Genomic DNA, 13,624 nt, shown 5'->3' on the forward strand with positions numbered 1-13,624 from the left:
CTTGGATCCCAATAGGACGGCCCAGAGAAGAACAATCTATACTCCCCCTTTCGAGGGGCAGGGCCCAACCAGGGCAACGTGAACGTATCATGTTCGGATTCTTGTGGTTGTCCGGTCCCTCCGGCAACTAGAGGAAGGAGAGACTTGTTACTGGCAGCGCGCTCGTGGTGCTCTCTTATATAAAAGCAGTACTGTCGTCTGCTATCACATGCGCTGTCAACAGCTCGCTTGTCTAGGCACGGCCACTAGGTTTCCCAATTAGACCCGCCTTTTCCACCCTGCGAGACCTTTTTCCCCTGTTGCAGTTGAGGCATACCTGATAGAGCCTGGCTTATTGCTGCTCTGCTGGTCCCCGCGCGGAGTCAGTCTTGTGCATCATCTTATTGGCACCCAAGCATTGGTGCTGACGGGCCCAGATGCTTTGCCCGCTGCAGTACCTGCGCTTCAGCAGTACAGGTTTCAGCTCGTATCGGAAGCCGAAAATTCCGTTCGGGGTGTTTCTTGAGAGGGTTTGCATTCTCAGCCTCCAAATGTCGGAGTTCAAAGTATACAGGGTCTCAGACACTCCGCGATTCCCTTTGGTAAATCAACCACGCTGACTGCACCAGCCAGCCCCTTTTGCCTCAAGCAGAATTTGTCGGTGAGAAACAGCCACATGCCTTGCTCGGGATGTCGCAGTGAAGACCTCGACAATGACATGCCGCTTGGAGCCTGGACGCAGTCGGTTGACTCGAGACAAAGAACAACGATGAACTATTTCTGGTTTCCCCGCTATGTAAGCATTTCAGCCCGGATGACCGTTACTGTCCAAACAGATGCTTTTCAACCCCCGGGGCCAGTCTCAACCTTGTCCTACATACGACTTCTCCATCCCCTGGAGACGATCGAGGTCCAAACTCTTATGATGGATTACAAGGGCCATATGTTCAGGCATCCAACAGTATCTGACCGCCTCGCTCACGCTGTTCCGTCACTGCTTGCTACTGCCACGGCAGTAAGCCGCGCCGTCGCTTATCTCAAAAGCATTTCTTCCTGAACTCCAATATACTTCAGTAGCACGGGCAGGGGCCAAACGGCCGCTCCGGGTCCTTGTCTCTTCAGACTGTTCTGCTCCGCCGCAGGGCAAAGCTCATGTTGGCCCTCCTCTCCTTGCTCCTGGACGACTTTCCAATTACGAGCAGCTCGCCTAAGCAGTTCTCCCCCCAAAGCCCCGTCCGTGCTTTTTGACAGGCTTGCCTGTTACCTAGTTTGATGACTGCTCGTAACATCCAGAAATGGCTAGCCCAACAAGTCTAGTTGATCTTACCGCTTCGCGGGAGTTTGCAAATGGAGGCCAAAGTCTGGACCCGCCGCTTTGCTGGTCAGCTCAGTCCGTGGCAGTCGACATAAATACACTCCGTCGGGCTCGAGTGTTGTACGGGATTCTCTTCTCCTGGTTACACACTTATTCGACCAGTCTTTGACCTTGTTTCTGTCGACAATGAGGACAGGTTTGGTCTCGGCCCTTTTGGGCGCTGTGTTTGCTGAAAGCGTTCTGGCTGGTCAACCAGGACCTCTTGGAAAATGGATGGGAGTAAGCCTGAGAGAGACCGGAAATGTTTCACGAGATCATTCCGCTAACATTTCTTTTTCAGGGTGGTGATTGCCCGTGGGGGGATCGAACAGCTTCTGGATCACATCCCCAGAATGACATACCCGATACTGGTCCGCTTGGTCTTCTTGGAGTTGATGTTTAAACGAGGCTGAATTTGATGCCAGGCGTTACACGATACTATGACTTCACCGTCTCTCGAGGGACATATGCCCCTGATGGAGTGCAGCAAGCCATGATTGTCGTTAATGGCCAATATCCAGGTCCCTTGATCGAGGCAAACTGGGGTGACTGGTACGAGAATGCCCGGGGCTGTTACTGAGTGGTTTTGCTGAACCTGTACAGGATCGAAGTTAATGTTCACAACGAAATCTGGGGTCCCGAGGAGCCCACGTCGATACACTGGCATGGCCTGAATCAACCTGGAACTCCATACTACGACGGAGTCGTCACTGTCTCCCAATGCCCAATCGTCCCCGGTGGAAATTTGACCTACAAATTCCGTGCTGACGAGTATGGCACTTCCTGGTGGCACGCCCATTACTCTGCACAGTACTCTGCGGGCGTAAATGGGCCCATCGTCGTCCACGGTCCCAACGACGCTGGCTACGATGTGGACCTCTATCCCATCCTGGTATCGGACTGGTTCCATGATAGCTACGAGGATATTGTCAACTTGGTCATGTCTCCCAGCAGCTCCGGCCAGCCCTTCCGACCGTTCTCTGACTCCAACCTCGTCGCAGGTGTCGGCCAATATCCTTGTGCCAATGTCACCAACGGTGCCCCTTGCTCCGTCGTCCCCTACGCATCGTGGGAGTTCGAATCCGGCAAGACATACCGGCTGCGGTTCGTTAATACTGGCGCGTCGGCGTTCGAGACCATTTCGATCGACGGACACCAGCTGACGGTCATCGCCAATGACTTTGTCCCTGTTCAGCCTTACCAGACGCAATTTGTCACCATTGGTGTCGGTCAACGTGTCGATGTTCTTGTCACCGCCAACCAGGCTCCGGGTACCTACTGGCTCAGGGCCTTCAACTCCCCCTGCGGAGACACGAACGGACCTAATGGTCAGGGAATCATCTACTACACGGGGTCTGATCCCAGTGTCGTCCCCACAAGCACTGGTGCTCAACCGCCCATCAATTCAAACTGCCAGAACGACCCTCTGGCGAGCACGGTTCCCCAGTACGTGATGCCCGTGGCCGAAGCAGACACCACCATCACCATCACCATTGCCGGCGCCCCCGACGCCTCGGGAGTCTTCCACTGGACCATGAACGGGGTGAGCTACGACGGAGATCTTTCGAGCAGCCTGCTCTCGCAGGCGATTGCCGGACAGACGGAATTCGCACCACAGTACAACGTGATCAACACGGGCACCAACGGCACAGTGCGGATCATCATCATCAACACCACCCCGGCGCCGCACCCGATGCACATGCACGGGCACGACTTCCAAGTCCTGGCCGAGGGCTTCGGCACCTGGGACGGCACGGTGACGAACCCGTCGAACCCGCAGCGGCGCGACGTGCACATGCTCTGGGCACAGGCGACGCCGGACAACCCGTCGTACATTGTGATCCAGTACACGCAGGACAACGCGGGCGTGTGGCCCCTACACTGCCACATCGCGTGGCACCTGTCGGCGGGCATGGTGGTGATGCTGCTGGAGCACCAGGAGCAGCTCACGTCGCTGCAGGTGCCCGAGACGGTCGCGCAGACCTGCCCGGCCTACCAGACCTGGTACGCGGCCAACCCGGGCGTGGCGGTCGACGACGCCCTGCGCAAGCGCACCCTCGGCGAGAAGATGGTCGACTACATGAAGGGCGGCGTCGAGCACATCCAGCACCTCGACAAGCACCGCAAGCGCGGCGTCCGTGGATACCGCGGCTACGGCCACAACGCCACCGTCGAGGACTTTCCCAACCACGGCAAATTCAAGGGCAACGCCACGCACCACGATGGCGATGGGTCCAGCGCCAGCGGCAGCGCCAGCCACTCGGCGAAGCACAGCGGAAGTGGTAGTGCCAGCGCCAGCGGCAGCAGCCACAGCGGCAAAGTCACGGCAACCCCGTCGTGGTCCACGCGGACGCAGACGACCGGCTCGGTAGGCAAGAATCTCGCCCACGAGTCCAAGAGCAGCGGCAAACCCGGGCGGAAGAGGGATGAGGTGTAGACAGTACAGGTAGACGGGCGAGCAGAGCAGGGGCGGAGGCAGAGGCAGAGGCAGAACCAGAGCGGCAGGGATCCCATATTGTATCCCCCCGCGTCTGCGTCGCTGCGTGCTTGCACCCAGGAAAAAGGGTTAGGATAATGGAATTATGTATGTACCTAGCTCGCTAGATATTCTTGCTCTACGGGGCTCAACTCCGCTCGACTTTGGTCAGCCTGGTTTTAGCACGGTCTATCTCTTTCTGTCTTTGGCCCTCCTTCCTCCCTGAGTCCTACTGTACTCTCTGCAAACGCAAGCAACATCAAGACTGAATCTATGCGTACGCGTATGCGTACGCGTATGCGTATGTTCATGTACGTTTTCCTATTCCCGGATCGGAACATGATACCATACGATACGATCAGATCTACATGATTCGCGCGTTGTTATTAACAACCTGGAAATTTGAAAGTACGCTGTTCTGTTGGGAGATCTGATCCGATCTCATCTCATTTGATATCCCAGCAACCCATCCTGGTAATGTCATGGTACAATAGCACACTGTTGTGATCGCGTTGAGAGCAAAGCCAAGTCATACTCCGACATAGACAATCCTTCTGCCAGCAAGCACCACGTACATGCATGCTTGGTGCTTTGTTCAGTTTGGCTGGAGTTTTGTATTCCTCTTTCTCGCGACCAAAGCTCCGTTTCCCAGCCCTGCCTTGTCCCAATTCCATTCCCATGCAACTTTCATTCTGAGTTCACCCGCTTCGGTGAGTTCTTAGCGCCCTTATTCTCATCTCTCGCTCACGTTACCACCTGCGGTACCACCACCACCACCACCTCCTCCTCCTCCTGCTCCGCCTGCACCTCCACGACCATGACCTTCACCACCTCTTGCGTCAAAATACCTTGACCTCAAAGCTTGTCCAATTCCACTAGTGACCCTGCCTCCAAACCCTCCAAAATGCGTCGTCATCGTGGTATTCCCCATTCCGCTCAACAATGCTTCTTCCAACGCCGATTGCGTAACACTCGTATCATCCAGGTCAGAAAAAGAGGATCCCATAGAAGGTGAGGTATCGGACCCTGGGCCTGTGCCATGGCGGCGAGGCGAGGCTGCGGCAGATGCGGACTGAGAGTTGGTGTGGAGAAGCGCACGGTGGGGAGAAGATAAAGGCGTGCCGAGCCTCGGAATGGCAGGCGGCTGGGTTGTCGTATTACCTTGAGAAGAGTATTGGCCATCGGTTCGAGGCGTGGGTCGAGTCGAGGTTGTGTTTGCAGCAGCGGGATAGGTAGGGGATGACGGCGATGAGGTCGAGGATAACACGGTTGGTGGATTCCGTTGGGTCTGGACGGGAGTCGGCGGCTCGATGGTGGGAGACGAGACTATGCGTTCCGATGTCGTGCGACGCTGCATGCCGGGTCGCTGTGTTTGCAAAGCGCCGCGCAATGTTGCACCAGGATCCTGTTGGGAGGAAGATGATGGCCGAGGCTTGGTTTCGGTTGGGGGGTTGGCAAATGGGAGAAAGGATGGCTCGTCTTCTTCATCGTCTTCCTCGTCATGGGTAGGCGGATTCTGTGCAAGGCCCTTGTCGTCCAAATTACTAGTGGCACCCTTTTGGGATTGAAGTTCTTTCCTGTAGGAAAGAACGCGGCGGTGCATAGACGAGGGGTTTGGTCGACGAGCCATAATGCGGGATTGAGTCATCTCATCTTCCGAGTCAGATGATTGGGGTTGATTGTTTCGGGTCTGGCCTGGTGATCTTGCCAATGGATGCTGGATACTGCCTCTTCTAGACTGCGGAGCCTCTGCATCCTTGGACGATTGCCTCGACAATGGTCTTGATGTTCCAGAAGCCACCCTGGTCTGTGGACCTCCGGCAGCTGCAACTGGCCCAGACGTGTTCCGGAACGGCAGTGAAGTCCTGCTCTTAGCAGGAGTTCCTGGCGTACTGTCTCCTCCTCCCGCAACAGGACTTCCAATGTGTTGGGTGGACAACCGAGAAGGAACACGTGACCCTCCACTGCCAGCTCTCTTCATCGCCTGGCCACCCACCATGCTGGCGGAAGCTGATCCCGGAGCCGGGGAGGGCGTAGCAGATTGTCTGTTTCCAACTCGTCGCATCTGTGCCCGAACTTGGGACAGTTGTCGCTCGTAGAGCCATGCCGCTTGTTGGAGGAGAAAGGCTTGGGTCACCTCAAATCTCTCTGATAGTGCCTTCCAGTCGATTTCATTGTTCTTGGACTGACGAGACATGACATCCCATAGTGCTCGCTCTTTTGCTGCAGACCAAGCCACAGGGGGAGGATCGACAAAGTCACCCCGATTAAAGGGGAGCCGGACAAAGACTGTGAAGTGGTCCTCGATTTCGGCCATGGTGGTATCGTCACTTGCGGCCGATTCGTGGGCCATAGGATCAGAAACCTGGATATAGATGATACGTTAGCTTCCTCTGTGTGTCCAAATGAGGTTGACCATGATAAAGGATGATCGTGTCTTGAGATGGACAATGATGAAATAGGAACAGGCAAGAAGATGAGGCTCAGTGTTGGGACTGTGGCGCTTGTGGCGCAGACAGACGCCACAAGCTGGTTGGTCTGGGCGCCCAGGGACCGGATATACAATTGTCCGTATATCAGCATTATCCCTTGTCTCTATTCGTCTTCCTCTTCCTCTTTCTCATCTGTCATGTCTCAGATGATGGCCTTCGTGTGGTTGACTCACATTGCGCTGAAGTTCTCTCGCTTCCAAGTAAGAGGCCTGAGTTGGGGTCTTGTCGGAGCTTGAGTCGTCTTCCCAATTATTCTCATCGTCGTGGTCGTGGACTTGACCCCAAATCCAGCACCCGGCGCAGTAATCTTCGCCATTCGGATGGTTGTGGATATGTCGTTGGTAGGCCATGCTTGGGGTGAGAATCTGCTGGTATTCGCCGCCGAGCTGTTCAAAAGTTTGTGGTCAAAAGATGTCCTGTCTTTTCACGATGGAGGTCGTGGGTTGCGTCTCATATAGCCAGAGACACGCAAGGACTGGAGCAGACGTACCTCTGAGCTTGAAGTTGCGTTCAATCGCTCAGCGGTTTTCTGAGGCGAATTCCCGCGAGGTTTGGAGAGAAGACCGTGAAAGGTCTGCGCAAGTCGAAGGGGATTCATTGTTGCTAAAGTGAACCTGTTAACACGTCGCCGACTAAGCGATGATGTCGTTAACACATCTAGCAGACCTCACAGCAGGACACACGCACCGAATTCTTCAAAAAGGTCTGTCAACGTCGATGTCACTCTTCTCGCAGTCGACCACCTTCAGATTGTGTCTTCAAGGTTGTATCTTCAGATGCCCGAGCCTTGCTCCTCTCTTGCGATGACCATCTGCTGGAAAGTCCAACAGTCTGGATTCACGTTCTCTCCGAGATAGTCAACTACTGGCAAAAGGTGTCTTGCTCACGAGATGTCTCACATCATGTTGCAGGAAGACAACAAGGCGACTCGCCCTGCTTTCCTCTCTAGGATGTTCTCTTCTAAAGGACGATTCTACCGCACCACGATGCCGCCAAGCGCCACTGTCAACAGCAAAGACCCCAGCACTGTGTTGAAAACATTCATCTCAGTGTTCAACTCATCTCAAATTGCAGAATCACTCTCAAGGACAGACTGAGACAGATCATCATCCAAGGCGCGACAAAGGCCTGGAATCCATCCTCCTCCTCCATCAGCCCATGCAACCTATTCAAACAAACGTTCAAGCCTACCGATCTAGCTTCACGTCTCTCCTCTCACGAATCTCACACATCTCTACCCGGCACCCATTCACTGCTCTCAGTGGAGGTGTCCTTGTCAGCATTCCTCTCAGACTCACCAACCTCGCCAGCGACAGACACTCAATCAAGCACATCAACCTACTCAGAGACCTCTAAGTCACAGGCCGACATGTGCTTCAAATACAAGTGCGACGCCTGCAAGAAGGCGAATTACAACTTCTGCGAGGTCTACCTCCAGAAGGAGGAGGACCGCAAGTGGTGCAACGTTGCGGAGGAGAACCCCTGGGGCAGCATGCTCAAACGCTGCCATACCTGCGCCACGGTCATCGGCGCCATAATGGAGTTGAAGGCGCTCGTATTCCGGGAGCCATGGCTCCTGACTGAGGGCATGGCGGGCGCGCCAGAGAAGGCCGCCTGGGAGGAGGAAGAGGAGGAGAAAGCCGCCGGGGGTGTTGCCGTCGTCGATGATGACGACGACGACACCCCCGACGGCTATACAAAGGAGGAGCGGGACCGGATTCGGAGGGAGGCCGAGGAGGCCGTCATGCGTCGCTGGGGGCTGATGAAGGCGGAGCAGGCCACAGAGGAGGAAGCCAACAAGGTTGAATAGAAAAGAAGCCTGCCAACGAGCATGATGGTTGACTCGGCCGGGGAGAGCTCATGTGCCGTTTGTGTACGAAGCTCGGGTGAGCAAGTGTTGGACGGAGCGAGCGCTCTGTAGCCATCGGCTACTGAATAAGAGAGAGAGTTTTCACATCCTGTTTTCCATCCTCGACTTCTTTTCCCCATTCTTTGAGCACCCGGAGCATCTTGGTTACATCGCCGTCGACTACATGATGGCCCTCGATGCAGCCATGTCTGCAAGACACCGATTCTGGTTCTCATCGAACACCCTCGTCATTGAGCCATCTGCCCACGAGCAACAACCCCCCACAAGCGATCAACTTACAGGAGCAAAGCGTATCTCCTATAATGGTACTTGGTACCCTTCAGACAAAGCTTCCTACACTGACTATAATCGATACTGACTGATATGCAGAGGTGCCACTGGTGTATAATAACTGGAAGAAGTTGGTTGTTTGATGCGCCGGAACGCATTAGCATTGTTCCAGGCACCCGCCAGGAACCAAGACGCGAGCAACGTCATCCCCAACCCACCAAGAAAAAGCAAGCATCCCACCTACTATTTACTAGGTACTCGTTGAACTGCGTTCAGCTTCTCGAAAAGAAAAGAGAAGGTCGGTTTACGATCGTGTCTGCGCCGTAGTGCCCAAGTCAAAAGTAGCCATGCCATTCAAAAACACCCTCGCGCAGTTCAAAGCGCAGATCAAAGACCTCCAGCAGGAAGGGCAGAAGATTCTATCTGGGGGCCAGCAACGACATCAACCTCCACCACCGCAACAGTATCCTCCAGCAATCCCGCAAGCAACACATCCCAACCAGCAGGGCCAGCCGGGATTCCCGCCGCAGCCGACGATATACTGGCAAGCGCGCTTCGATCCCGGAACACCCATAAGCGCCGAGTGGGAGCATAAGCTGGGAAACAACAACGGATGGGGAAATAATGAGATCGAGCATTATACAGCCGAGGCGGAGAATTCGTTCTAGTAAGTTGTTACCAAGTCCCACTTCTGGGTCGAAAGGTGAACACTTGTCAGAAGCCCGCGGAGTGTTGTCTTTTCACCCTCACCCTTCTCTCTTTTCCGCAGTCCGGGGCCTCGTGGTTCGCGATATGAAGACGAGCATCGGTATTTCTGGTATTTGGAGAGTTTCTCGAAAATACAGGAACTTGCTCAAGACTAGAGCGGTCGGTCCTGTGATAATTAGGCTTCTGGTTCTATCATGATCAGCAACACATTCCTACCATATGCAGATACTACCCTCCCATCCTGCATTCTTGTGTTGCAACCACTTGAGCCGAGACACAGTATCTAACGTTATGCACGCTCTCTCTGTGCTCTGCTTTCAACAGCACGCCCAACCACCTCCTCGTTCTGCGCGCCATCGCATCGCCGAACAACCCAGACCCTGCGAAGAGATACACCTCGGCACGCCTCGTTTCGCGACAACGGCTGTCCCGTCCCCAGGGCAGCTTGGTGGCAACACTAACGCTGCCGTGTGCGGGGGGCATCTGGCCAGCGTTCTGGTTGCTGCCGTTCGAGCCGTTTGCGTGGCCGACGGATGGCGAGGTGGACATTGCCGAGACCTGGAACGGCGACGGAGTCAACCACTCGTGCCTACACTGGGGCTTCTACACGCCGCAGGACACGATGAAGCACCGTGTAGTCGCCACCCCCGTACACGGCATGGCCAATGGACGACCCGTGCGCTTCGAGTTCGCGTGGGCCCAGGACCCCGCCACGGGCCAGGGCAGACTGGTGTGGTGGATCGACGGGCAGGCTGTCATGAAGGCCCCCATACCCAGCGGCACGCGGCCCATGGCCGACTTTGTCGTGCTGCTCAACATTGCCATGGGCGGCAACGTCTGCGCCGGCCAGATTCCCGGCGAGGGCACCTACGACATGGTCGTGCACGAAATGAAGATGCTGGAGGAGCCCGAGGCCGGCGGCTGGGCCAAGTTTGACAGGGACTGGGGCTGGGTCAGGGAGGGGGATACGATTTGAGGTTGAGAGGCGTGAGTCCTCCCCCCCTCTTTTCTCATTGACTTCTTCTATTCATTTCATTGCATTGCATTTTTCATTTTCATCGCCGGCCGTGATCATCTATCGGCCTTGAAGGGTCATGGCCAGGCTTCAGCTGATCTTTTATTCATTCACTCAACCAATCCCTCATTCGAGACAAATAAGACCAAGTTAACTCAATCACTGGAAAATATAGATACCTAGCTATGCTTTTTAGCCCTCTAACTCTCTAACCACTTGTCATTCATTGCATTCATTACATTTCATCACATCTCAACACAACACAATATGAGCGATTTTTAACGACGTCTAACGACGACTCTCGAATGATCACCAATCAATCAAGCGCCATGTTTTCAGCCAATAAATCTCGAAAAACGAAAGTCCAGCGATATATATCTTGAGCAATAATTCATCGAAACGCAGTTTAAGCGAAACATACTCTGACCAACTCTTGGAGAATGAGTCCACACACGGTCATATCATGATATAGAGAATGAAATCCATTTCGTAAAGACTAAGAGCAGGCGCCAAAGATGAAAGACTCGAGCGTGTATTGGGATGTTTTACGGCTGACAACTTCCTTGTCCTTCAGAAGAATACAAGCCATGTGAAATACATACACATGTCCAATTTTTTCTTTTCCTGTACTAATTACTTTTTCTATCTTCTTCCCCTGCCCGATTTGGTGACTGTCGTCGGCATATTAACGATCGTCCATACATTATTCACCAATACTCATCATCCATCTCACCTTTCCAATCAATCACAACATGTCTGCACCCATCACGCTTTAACCAGCTTGGTACAAAGCTGGTCCAGCGTAAACATATCTGTTTTTTTTTTCATCAGCACATATATTCATACCTATTTCATATTTTCTGGGAAATGTGGGGAAAAACTTACGGATTGATCATGGACAAGTTGAACGGAGTGACGTATGGGTTCTGGCTGGTCAATGCGATGAACATGGTCGCGTTGACAGCGGAGCTGAAGCAATCAGACAATTAGCCCACAATCTGACACAAGATTCATCCCGAAACGATCGAATGTTGTATAGATTGAATGGGAAGGGACTTACTCTCCAGCAAAGGTCGACATGTTGGGCTGGACGGCCGCGGCGGTGTTGCCACTGACGTTGACGAGTGGGATGAACGTGGCGTTGAGCTGGGAGACGAAGAGTGCGTAGCGGGGCGCATCGGCCAGAGGCGACCGCGCGGTGATGTAACTGTTGTTAGGACCGACGGTTTGGTTCACATTGCCCCAGGAGAATTGGATGGGTCTGCCAGGATACGAAAGTGGGATGGACTTGTTCTGACTGATTGCCGGACCACAGTCTGAAGAGGCACCCTCTGCGTCGATGCACAGATTGCTCGACGCGATGCCGGTGGTGTTCAATGGGTTGGATCCGGTGGTGTTCGACACGGGACCGATATTGGGGTTCGTCTTTGCCGGATTCGGGTTGTTCACGATGGTCAGCGCAGGGAAATTCTGCCATGCCAAACGGGTTGTGTTCGCAGGACAACTCGAGCTGAAAAAGAGATCAGTTCATGACATGAGCCAACTCGCACGAGTAGCCATGCAGTGATCCTGCGTGGCAAGACACAAGGTGATGACTTACATATACGGCGCCAGTAATGTCCAAGCCCAGGATTGGGGAATGCCAGGGATAAACCACAACGGCATCGGGAACAGACCGTCAAACTGGCGGAAAATCAACTGTTGGCGAGCTTCGGTGGAGATGGACTCGAGCAGTAACGTGGCAGACTCTCGCGAGTCCAAATGCCCGAGGAAACCGTAGACGCCACTTTCGCCGAAGCGAGTTAATTTCTGGCAAAAGTCGATAAACTCCCGTACATTGGTGTAGGGATAGTTGTAGGTACATTGAGGTGGCGCCTGAATTCGTTCCCCATGCATGTTAGTCCTGAAGGCGCAACGACAGGTAGTAGAGCTGCTTGAGCACTCACCGCAGGTCCTAGGATGTTGCTGAGCAGCGTCGCATGGCCGACCTCTTGATTTGCCATGAACTCGATCAAAAATCGATCCTCGGCCGTCAATCCGGCATTGTTGAAATCCTGGACGGAGAATCGAGCTAGTCCATTGTGGAACAGGTCCAACTCTATCCATTCCTGGTAGAGAGCAAGAGTCAGAGACTCGTAGTCGAAGTCGGACAACGGGTGATAGTATGGCAAGGTTCCATTGGTGCCCTGCCCGCCAGCCGGCTGATACGGAACTGGCATGTTCGAAGCCTGTAGCAACCCATTGTTGTTGGTATACGTGACCGGTGCAGGGCCAGCAGGAGCAATCGATTGAGCCACGGCGGGCGCGCTCAAAGCTCCCGTCACCGTCGGACTAGGACCGTTATAAGGGCCATGAGAGGTCGGTCCTGTCACTTCACTGCTTCGGACAGGAGGGATGGGAGCGCTGGCGGGCGTGAGAGTCAGCTGGGGAGCAGGAGCAGGGGCAGCCGCTGCTAGAGCACCAAAGCTCAAGAGAATACCCGCAAAGGACTTCATTGTCACGACAGGAATATGAGTACAGATCCAGGCATAGAGCAGGACGCGGGCCAAAGGAATTGTGCGGGAATTATAGCTTTCATTGACCCTTCGCCTTCAACAACCAGCATGACCTCAACATTCTGTCCATACCGAGAGCATCCGGTCGTCAGCTCCATTTCTTCCAAATCTGGTTCGCAAGCCTACGGAATCGAGGCTCGGCAGGCAGTTGTCGAAGTGCTTTCAACCACATATTTCTCCTGTATGAGCAAAGGGCGGGGAAATGTAGCTGTCATGAACACGCCACACGAGCATTGCCGGTGGTCAGCTCCCCCAATAGCCATCCCACACGAAAGTCGATGTACCGGGCTCTTCCAAGTCGTGACGTAGTCAATGATGCTGGGAGAGGCCCGGAAGGCACGAGATGTAAGACGAGGCTGCGCAAGTCCGTGGTCAACGTAACTCCTCGGGAGATTTTTGTGTAAGGCTGACAGTGGCAATAGGGTAGGTAGGGCTGCTCAGGAAGAGCTGTTGTCATGACGTTTGTGGTTGAGCCGGATTAGATATCCAGAAGCTGCATCCCAGCAGTGCCAGCAAATGGTAACGATCGACCACCTCCCAGGCCTTTACCGAGTTTTGATCGCATTCAGTCATCGAGAACCACACCTTGCCAGAAGACAGAAGACATCAATTACTGGTCGGACGCACGACGAGCATGGTGTGGTATGGGGTATGGTTGTTGCAGGAGACGTAGTTGAAGTGCGAGGACCAAGCGTCTAGTAGTGAGTGGTGAGTTGAGCAAATACCAAGAAGTGCTTGCGCAGTGCCTGCGCCATGCCTGCGCAATACAACTTCTGGGCGTGACTGAAGCTGCGGAGGAAACAAAAGGACAGGCTGTCCGACCCAATCGCATGCCACCAACCCAACACACGCCATCACCGTCATGGCCATGAATTATTCCTTTCGCCCTGCCTCCATTCGCCATT

The 13,624-nt window shown here is 54.1% G+C and overlaps 5 protein-coding genes across 5 annotated transcripts; 3 read left to right on the forward strand and 2 right to left on the reverse strand.

The window, feature by feature from the left end:
- Positions 1 to 1,751: 1,751 nt before the first annotated feature.
- On the forward strand, positions 1,752 to 3,770 carry AYO20_06102 (hypothetical protein; the record flags this gene model as incomplete). Its single annotated transcript, XM_022644393.1, has 2 exons — positions 1,752 to 1,885; positions 1,937 to 3,770. 2 exons carry the CDS (start codon positions 1,752 to 1,754, stop codon positions 3,768 to 3,770), a joined length of 1,968 nt encoding a protein of 655 aa, XP_022499697.1.
- Positions 3,771 to 4,542: 772 nt separating this feature from the next.
- On the reverse strand, positions 4,543 to 6,899 carry AYO20_06103 (hypothetical protein; the record flags this gene model as incomplete). The annotated part of the gene is made up of 3 exons (XM_022644394.1): positions 4,543 to 6,174; positions 6,475 to 6,687; positions 6,792 to 6,899. The coding sequence occupies 3 exons, from the start codon at positions 6,897 to 6,899 to the stop codon at positions 4,543 to 4,545; spliced, it is 1,953 nt and encodes a 650-aa protein (XP_022499698.1).
- Positions 6,900 to 7,670: 771 nt separating this feature from the next.
- On the forward strand, positions 7,671 to 8,111 carry AYO20_06104 (hypothetical protein; the record flags this gene model as incomplete). The annotated part of the gene is made up of 1 exon (XM_022644395.1): positions 7,671 to 8,111. The coding sequence occupies one exon, from the start codon at positions 7,671 to 7,673 to the stop codon at positions 8,109 to 8,111; it is 441 nt and encodes a 146-aa protein (XP_022499699.1).
- Positions 8,112 to 8,788: 677 nt separating this feature from the next.
- Positions 8,789 to 10,125, forward strand: AYO20_06105 (hypothetical protein; the record flags this gene model as incomplete). The annotated part of the gene is made up of 2 exons (XM_022644396.1): positions 8,789 to 9,108; positions 9,474 to 10,125. 2 exons carry the CDS (start codon positions 8,789 to 8,791, stop codon positions 10,123 to 10,125), a joined length of 972 nt encoding a protein of 323 aa, XP_022499700.1.
- An 811-nt stretch (positions 10,126 to 10,936) lies between these two features.
- Positions 10,937 to 12,659, reverse strand: AYO20_06106 (hypothetical protein; the record flags this gene model as incomplete). Its single annotated transcript, XM_022644397.1, has 5 exons — positions 10,937 to 10,976; positions 11,050 to 11,133; positions 11,225 to 11,674; positions 11,765 to 12,039; positions 12,111 to 12,659. 5 exons carry the CDS (start codon positions 12,657 to 12,659, stop codon positions 10,937 to 10,939), a joined length of 1,398 nt encoding a protein of 465 aa, XP_022499701.1.
- Between the last annotated feature and the right edge of the window lie 965 nt (positions 12,660 to 13,624).

The sequence above is a fragment of the Fonsecaea nubica genome, assembly GCF_001646965.1.
Source record: "Fonsecaea nubica strain CBS 269.64 chromosome Unknown Scaff37, whole genome shotgun sequence".
Lineage (NCBI taxonomy): Eukaryota > Fungi > Ascomycota > Eurotiomycetes > Chaetothyriales > Herpotrichiellaceae > Fonsecaea > Fonsecaea nubica.